This window comes from Poecilia formosa, unplaced genomic scaffold (genome assembly GCF_000485575.1).
Source record: "Poecilia formosa unplaced genomic scaffold, Poecilia_formosa-5.1.2 Scaffold93, whole genome shotgun sequence".
Lineage (NCBI taxonomy): Eukaryota > Metazoa > Chordata > Actinopteri > Cyprinodontiformes > Poeciliidae > Poecilia > Poecilia formosa.
The window spans coordinates 1,549,400-1,558,259 of record NW_006800032.1 but is presented as its reverse complement, the minus strand read 5'-3'; the positions used below and the strand labels follow the sequence as shown (position 1 = coordinate 1,558,259).

Below are 8,860 nucleotides of genomic sequence, written 5' to 3'. Positions count from 1 at the left end.
CAAGCTTGTGCAGAGCAGCTCTGTGGGAGTCTTAACCTGACTCGGGAGAAGGCTCCACTGAAAAGAAAGTCACAAGCTGTCCTGCATCGAGTGTCTTTAGTCAGGCTTTTTCAGTTACACTGTAATACAGGAGAGCCTTCTTGCCCACAGCCCTCATGGGATAAACGCATAAAGAGCGCCACCCTGAGGACAAAAAAGCGCATAAAGCTTTACAATACTTTATTTAAAAAAAAAAACACCTTAATATTCTTAATTCAAAGCTGCCTTCAGGTTGAAAACAATTTAAAAAAATATCTTTGTCCACCTTTTCAATGTTTGAGGATGGGTAACGCAACGTTACACCCGTGATTGCAACCCACACAGCTAACGACATGAGTCACAAAAATGACTCACCATTGATAGACATATATTCAACCAATGAATGCGATGCAGAACTCAATTTTAACCAATGAGGAAAATGAGTAGGCGGAGCCGAAACTGTAATGGGCGGAGTCACCATGGAGAGTCAAGAGTTTTCCGTTAACCACACATTTCTGACCATTCATTTTTAGTCCATGCTGCGAGGGACGTCGTTGATATATAAGGTAACCTGAGTTCAAACGATTGGGCGCTATGGTTTAATAAGAATGGGACCGTGTTGTTTGTCTGTTACATTTTGCTGTTGTATTTTTTCCTCTGTAGCCGTGGCAACTTACCCGGGCTGTTAGCAAGATGAAGATGTTAGCCGTAACATAGCGTGGTAATTATGTAGCTTGTGCTTGGTTTCGATTATAACAAGAGAGTAATTGTTTTCTATACACACAAACGACTTGGAATTATAGCTAAAATGCTTATACCGGTTCCTTTTTAGTTTTGAGTTAATTTATGAGTGAACCGAGCCAGCTGTTTCGTCCCCAGCCGTTAGCTCTAGCTAGCCTCGGTTAGCTTTGTTATGGAGCGTGCCGTGCGGGAATAAACGGAACGTCTGCGTCACAGCCCGCCTTTCCAGGACCTATTTAATTAACAGACCGTTAAACTTGAGTGGGTCCATCTCCTCGTAAGAGACGTTGTCGTAGCTTTTGAAAGTGGCTTATTACCTTAGTGTCGTCTTTCCCTCATTGGAATGATCTTTGGTAAGCGTCATACGCACGAACGCGAAGAAACAAAACGCTAAGCGCTATGAATGGCCATTAACCAGGGTAGTTGACTGTTCAGTTTTCACCGAGCTTCTGAATGTTTTCTCTCAAAAACTTTAAATCGGTAGTTCGTAAAAAATGAAGAAATTCAACAGTTTTATCTACCTTTTATTTCAGACACTGGTCCAGTAATATACAGTAAAGTTATGCAAGATGTAGCAGATGATAAATTATCGGATGCAATCTGTGTAAACGTCACATGGAAATGCAGCGATCATAACCATCATTCAGTGTTTTTTTTAAATATATAAATTAGGAAAATACCAGTCAGTAAAATAGCATGCATTTTACATTCTCATAAGGCTTCTAATTTCACCCTGATTTGTTAGCATGTAGACTTTACTGTAATTACAACACCAGTGAGCTCCATAAAACAAAAACCAGGCATCTACATGAGCCAGTTTGCCATCTGTGCACGAGTAAACTTTACGTTTCCAGATGGCAGATTCGCTTGCATGTATAACTTGGAGAAATGTTTACAAAGACTGGAATGATTTTTGGTGTGGCCTCAGTATTTTATATTCATGCTTTTCATTTTTAGCCAATCTGTTTATCTGGGAAGGAGGGGCAGTTTCTCATTTCCAACAAAGACCTTCACTTGACACTTTGTCTGCTAAATTAAAAGAAATAAAAAAAATTGATGGCTCTAAAAATTGTTGTATTGTGTAATTTCTGTGGACTTGTGATTTGCTTTTGGACAGGTGAGTATTGTGTTGTAGGGGTGCACCGATTGCAGTTTTCTGGCTGATCACTGATCTTTAAAAGTGCCGATTCCAATTTTTTATTTATTTATTTCCTGAAAAGTCTGTAAATATAGTGACTAAGTTGGCAACAGTGGGTTCTGGCTCTCACAGAAGAGCAAAACTGGACAGTGGTTGATTTTCAGACCTTTGCAGAGGTAGAGAGGTTCAGTTTCACATGCAAGTACCAAACTGATTATGTTATGTAGGCTAGTAATTTGTCTAAAGAAACATTTAAACACACAAGGCACTTGTCTGGTTCTGTGAGTCTCATTCAATTCCAATTTTCTTGCAGGAGCTCACGAGCCGTAATGACCAGACGTGAAACATGATGCGAGAGATAGCAGCAGTGGTTTTCTTTCTTAAGAGACTCGTGAAGAAAGGGGAGAAGCTGGAATCTGACAAGATCGAGCTGTTTATCGAGAGGCTGGCTGTTGCGCTACAGGAGAAGTTCAAGGGTCACTGGTACCCCGAAAGCCCCAGCAAAGGCCAGGCATACAGGTACTGTTGATAATTAACAGCACTGAATGTTAAATCAGTCTGTACTGAGAATAAGCTTTTAGTTGTTAAACAAAACATGGTTTTGTTTGTTTTTGGGGGGGGATTTTTCAGGTGCATCCGAATAAACAGATTCAATAGGCAGGATCCGGATCTCCTTCGGGCTTGCCGGGAGAGCGGGATAAAATATAGTGACCTGGGACTTCCTCGTGAGCTCACGCTGTGGGTGGATCCTGGAGAGGTTTGTTGCAGGTGAGACTTGGTCAACCTTTCTTCTTCTATTTTATTTTATTTTTTTTTTATTTGCTAGATGTTTTACAAGGTATTTAATATTACAAAAGTGATAAAACTTTCCTCTAATACACATAACAAAAAACAATTTTCATACCTTCTTGATGCAACTAATAATTATTTTTAATAATCGATTAATCTGTCTATTATTCAGTTAACAGGACAAAAAAAGGCACATTCTTTGGTAACACTTTATTTGAAGGGGTGTGCATAAGACTAACATAACATCTGTCATGAACATGAAGGAGTCTTTATGAATGTTTATGACAGTTGTCATGAAGTGTCATTCGGTAAATAATGACACTTTTAATGCAAAGTTGCATTGAAAGTCCATTAAAAATGCCAACTTTGCATTAATTATCATAATTTACAAAATCATGCAAAGTTGCCACTTTTAATGCACCTTTTAGAGCAACTTTGCATTAAAAATGTCATTATTTACCGAATGACACTTATAGACATTTATAAAGACTCCTTTATGTTCATGACAGGTGTTATGTCATGTTTATAACAGTGTCATGTAGAGCTATATAAATAAATCGATTCGGCGATATATATTGATATTTTCCGCCCTCGGAAAGTATCGATTTTTCACCCGCGAGTATCCATCTGTGAAACCATAGGGGTCCATAGCCGTATAGCCCTTTTTAATGTCTAGTTTGTTACGGCGTAGCAGCAAGACTCCGCCTCCCTCAGTCTAACTTTCAACTCGAGCTCAAAGTGCACATTATAAACTACACACCAGTTTTTAAATTGTGTTAATAGGCCAAGTATAACCGGAGTTATGCTAAAATTAGTAAACCATATTTTTCCAAATATCAAAAGCGCCGCCATTCCCCGGCTTTTCCGATTATGTGAGAGGGAATGAGCTTCCAAATGTACGAAACAAAACATTAGATTCCTGTGTTTTTGGAAATGTAAAATCTTCAATAAATAATGATGGGCTGTATTTTGTTGCTGAGAAACGAAGTAAAGTTGCGCAAGTAACCGTGAAAGAGAAGCGGGAAGGAGTAGCGGCGCGAAAGGAGCAGCTGCAAAAGCAGTGAGATTGCGAAATTAATGCAAATTTCGACTGGTAGCATTCACTTCGTAATTAGTTTTTAGCTTAGCGTTTTCTGTTCTGTATATAAAGGATTACCTGAAGAATGAACATGGGTTGATAACATCCAAAGTGGCGCTGTGTTTTGAGCAGGAAGACGAAGAGGAATGCAGCCAGAACCCACGGCGCAGTGAGGATTTCCATGATGATAATGGCTGATCGATCATTCTTATTAGCAACAGACAAAGAGTATCAGAGACTGAGAGTACTATGAGATCCTGGCAGTCAGAGATCCAAGCAGGGGAATAGCGGCGCTGCGTAGCTGCAAGGAGTCATCACTACGGGATGAGGCGGAGCCACTACTTTATCAGTTAGAAGAAAGCAGCTTACAGCCACGGCTAACTCCGGGAGCCAAGGTAGAAAAGCCTTTTTCCCCATAGTCCAAAAGACTGCATTTGTGGCTGCATTTTTACTCCAAAATGCAGCCACAGTGTCCAAAAGAAAAATCATAAGTGCAATCATTTGCATATTGAGAGTCTACAGAGGCTGATAATCTCCCCACTCTGCTCCTGGATTACCGTTTAAACTTTTGAGTTTTAGGTCAAATCCACATGAATTAAATGACAAACTAATTCTCTCACTGCATCTTTGATTCATTTTGTCCAACTGCAGACTGTTAGACTGTCCAATCAGAGTCAGGTATTGTGTAGTTGGTGCTTTTAATCAGTTTTCAGTTAGTTAAATTCAAGTCTGTGGAACACAAAATGTCACTAAAATCACTCTGTCCTTCTAAAATCTTTCAGAAAATCGTAAAGATGCGCTGAATCGTAGCGAATTCTATCGTTCAACAAATACTGTGATACATATTGTATCGTGACCAGAATATCGTATATCGTATCGTGAAATTATTGTATCGCTACACCCATAGTGTCATGTCAATCTTATTGACCCTTCAAATAGTGTTACCCATTCGTTTTCTGTAACTACTTCAGCCTTTTTTTTCTTTTCTTTTTTTTACATTGTTTTACATTTCTTTTACATCTTAAAAGATGCAAATAGATAAATAAAGTCATTACTTTTTTAAATAAGAAAGTAAATATTTTATTGCCTAAACTGTAATAAAATGTTACCTACTCAGTAAATCTGAACTGATTGAATTAAAACTATTTACCACCTGAGGAGTTTATTAAAAACATTTTTACAGACAGCATTGTTTTTATCTTAAATGCAATATGTGCATTTTTTTTGTACAGCTTTGGCTTTAATTGCTGTTCTGAATATGTTGCCTTGCATACTCTGTATGCTCCAGTTAACAATTAGCTGATTACTAAATTTGTTTACAATTATTTCAGTAATCAATCATCTCAACCCTAGATAAGATTTTTTTTTTCTTCAAAGATTCATTCAAAACAAAAAAATATGTCCAGCATAGAGGCCTTTCTTCTTCTCCAACAGAATGGTCTGTAGTTGATGTTTTCCTTATTTTCTCCAATTGCCAGGTATGGAGAGCAAAATCCTTGCTTCTCAGTCGCCACTTTCAGGAGTGATGATGAGGATGATAAAGATGTTGCAAAGAAGGTGACCAGCGCTCTGGAGAGAGTGACATCGGACTACCATTCGGGTTCTTCTTCTGACGAGGAAAGCACCAGCAGTTCCCCCCTCACTGTCCCCAACAGCCGCTGGACCCACCAGGTACTGTGCTCTATCCTGTCCTGTGTAGGATCTTGTAATCCTGGCCTGGCTCTTTTCATTTTCTCAGTAGCTTCATTTCTGTTACAAATGTATGCGAAACGTTGTAGATATTCTACTAATGCCAGAAAAATACATTTTTGTAATCGCAACGTTTCCATTAAATAAGGAACATAATAAAAAACAAAACATGAAAAAGTTTGTTCACGCGATAAGTCATTAAAAATCATGCCACGCCATTGTCCTCCTGCCACTTCCTGCCGTCATCTTCGTCTTTTCTGCCAGTAGTAACATGTTGATCATGTGACCTGCAAAAAGAGTTTCCATTGCAGTTTTTGAGAAATACAGTAATTTTAATGCAGCCGAAAATCCACCTCATCCTAGCGCAAAAAAATTTTATGGAAAGTTTTTTTTGAAAGAAATTACTGTGTTCTCATTAAGTAATTTATTTTCGGAATTCTTATTTGCACAGTTACGTGGCCAGTGGAAACGCAGCTAGTTAGTAGCATCATTATTATTTGTTAGAAGATAGTTTTGAGCACATTAGCATTTTTTTTAAAGGGGCAGTATTATGGAAAATCGACTTTTCTGAGCTCTACATCATATTATAAGATTGTTCCCTCATCAAAACCACACCTTGGGTCTATCTTTGATTCTTTAATGCATGTTTGAGAAATCCTTTAGTCTCCCATGGCAACCATTCAGCCTTGCAAGATGGCAGGTTGGAACTAGTGCTGTCTTCAAGGCACATTTCCTCATCAAAGCTGCAGTTTCAATTACAATTACAGCACACCCATCTGCAGTGACTCCCCCTATTCAGGTCCTTCAGACTAGCCAGCAGCAATTAGCAAACACCTGCTGAGCTTGTTAGATGAGCCGTTTCTCAGTGAAACTGAGGTAAAAACATTTGTAAAGAGTTGATCTAGGAGCAATGTGATGGCTTCCTGGACGTGGAGTTTCAGAAAGGGCAGAAGTTTTTAAAGAGACAAATGTCCAATTTCAAGGCATTGAATTATGAAGTAACATTTCTTTAAGTCATATTTAATATATATAGCATTTTTATAACAACTGAAGGTAGCATAGTTACCTGATTGTGATAGAAAATGGCACTATGTCGCAAAAAAACATAATTCTGCTCCTCTAAATTCTTTAAGGGCACTTTTTCTTTTGTGTATTTTGAGTTCCCATTAGTTGTATAATGAGAACTCTTGTGTAGCTTGAACCAGGAATGTAATAAAACATCACCGTCTATGTCTGACAGCTATGATGCTCCGTTGTTTTTGTTCAGCGAACCAAAAATAAAGCATCAACGATCCGCTTCTGACGACTTTTCCTCTCGTTTTAGACCATGAACCCTGGAGCCCCTTCCTGGCACCCCAAAAAGATGGTGCCTGGGAAGGGTCACATCCTTCCACGGCCTCACTACGGCTACAGGCCTCGCGGCAGAGCCTCCCACACGTTGAGGAGCAACGTTTGGATCCCTCCCGTCTACAGAGCGTGCCCTGACTACTGGGACACGCAACAGAACGTGGCACATAGTTACAGTTAGGGACCACGGTGCTTGTTGTTCACACTGGACATTAAACCTAGAAAAAACTTTGACTGAGATTTTTTTTTTTTTTTTTAAAGAAACATGAATTTTTATAACACAAATATTGTTTTTCAGTCTTTTTTGCACTTTAGATCTTTTTGTTATAGTTGGAATAAATTGTATGAAATTAGGCAATAAAATTGGAATTCTACATGTGTAATTTTGTGAAGTACTGTATTTTTACTACAGGAGACGTTCATGTATGCAGCTTAATGTCCTTTGTGATGAAATGTTTTATTTATTAAGCAAAGATTTTCAGATGTATAGGCTTAATGTTATAAACTTTTATTAAACATTTCCAAGCATCACACCTTGTTTATTCCTCTGCTGTTTTGTTCAAATAACGTACAGGTATATTAAAAAAAATAATATATATATATATATATATATATATATTGGAATGGCTTCAGAAAGTTTAGTTTTTGTCAGAAAGTGAAGCTCATGATTCATGATAGGAGTGAAATATTTCAAGACTTATTTATTACACTTTTGATGATAATGGCTTACAGCTAATGCCAAAATTAGTGTTTTAGAAAACAACCTATAATTTAAAAAATAAAAAACGACACTTTAATAGAAATTTCAGGCTTCTATAAAGTGCCGCATGTTCAGTTCTATGTACTCGGTACTTGACTGGGGTTCCTTTTTGCATGAATAGCGTCGTCAAGGCGACATGGAGGAGATCACGTCAGTTTGCTGGGCAATCAAACAGTAATAATGAACCAGCTTTTGGTATCTTAGGCAGTTCGTTCTGGTACCAAGTCCTGCATGAAGATCAAAACCTCTCAGTAGAAATGAGTCGATGGTTGCTCTGACTGAGGATTTAAAAAAAATCCAGTAGATAAAACACCAGAAAACACCCCAAACAATCACGGACCGTGGAAACTTCAAACAAGGTGTATTCTGTGCCTCTGATTTCCCCCCAGATGTTAATTTACCAATTAAATGCAATGTTTACTTTTATATAAATAGGCTTTGCACCAACAAGCAACAGTTTCAGTACATGTTCTTTTCTGAAGATATGTTTGTGCTAAAGGAAGATAAATATTGTATTTATCTTGGTGTGAATTTAAAACCCTCAATATTGCCAACATATGCCGTAACATCTGGCTGCAACACTCAGAACAGGATTTAAAGTAGACAACCTGGCATCTTTTGGTTTTGCTATCTATAAAGCTGTTTTTGCTGTTGGTTTTACTCCTTTTAACGCCATCAAATAAATTAGAACATATGTTCTGAGGAGGTATTAAAGAATTTTCATTAAGATCACATTTCTGTGTTAATAGGGTTTTGTTTTTCTTCATTGTTTTGATGTAACCTTCTAATCTTCAATATATTTTAATTAGCTGCAAGCAGAAAATTGTAATTGACGTAGATAAAGGCTTGATAACATCAGCTCGTGTGTACTGTTTCACTTAGCGAGTCAAGTCACTGAAAAGTATCTGAATAAGATTTCGAAGCAAAGGTGGCAAAATGGAGTCCAACCTCACTAACCACCCAAATTTCCAGTCAATTTTGCTTAGAAGCATACGTTGTGATTGAGACATCAATTTCAACTGTACCAAACACTCAAGGCACAGCAATATTTTCTTGCAGTGCATTCAACGTTGATACTGCAAGGAGTTCCCTGTTTCTACTGGCTGGAACAGAAATAGGGACCTCCTATTTTTTTGTCCTTACTGCCTCTTCTGACCATGAAAGTCATATTGCCCGTATTAAAAACTATCTCTTCCCTATTTCTATTTTCAAGCACCTGCCTCCCACAATGTTTGCGCACACCACTGGATATCAATCAGAAATGCATATTCTGATTGTATTCCATTGTTACTAGGACAGC

General features: G+C 38.0%; 1 protein-coding gene across 1 annotated transcript; it reads left to right on the top strand.

Moving 5' to 3' along the window:
- Positions 1 to 469: 469 nt before the first annotated feature.
- On the top strand, positions 470 to 7,333 carry btg3 (B-cell translocation gene 3). The gene is made up of 5 exons (XM_007557987.2): positions 470 to 584; positions 2,211 to 2,416; positions 2,528 to 2,665; positions 5,243 to 5,435; positions 6,778 to 7,333. Exons 2-5 carry the CDS (start codon positions 2,244 to 2,246, stop codon positions 6,979 to 6,981), a joined length of 708 nt encoding a protein of 235 aa, XP_007558049.1. The 5' UTR covers positions 470 to 584; positions 2,211 to 2,243; the 3' UTR covers positions 6,982 to 7,333.
- The last annotated feature ends 1,527 nt before the right edge of the window (positions 7,334 to 8,860 follow it).

Excerpts from the sequence above, each read along its gene's own strand:
- btg3 (XM_007557987.2), top strand. The coding sequence starts at position 2,244 with ATGATGCGAGAGATAGCAGCAGTGGTTTTCTTTCTTAAGAGACTCGTG. Across the intron at positions 2,666-5,242 it reads CCTGGAGAGGTTTGTTGCAG|GTATGGAGAGCAAAATCCTT; the intron begins GTGAGACTTGGT and ends TCCAATTGCCAG. Across the intron at positions 5,436-6,777 it reads ACAGCCGCTGGACCCACCAG|ACCATGAACCCTGGAGCCCC; the intron begins GTACTGTGCTCT and ends CTCTCGTTTTAG.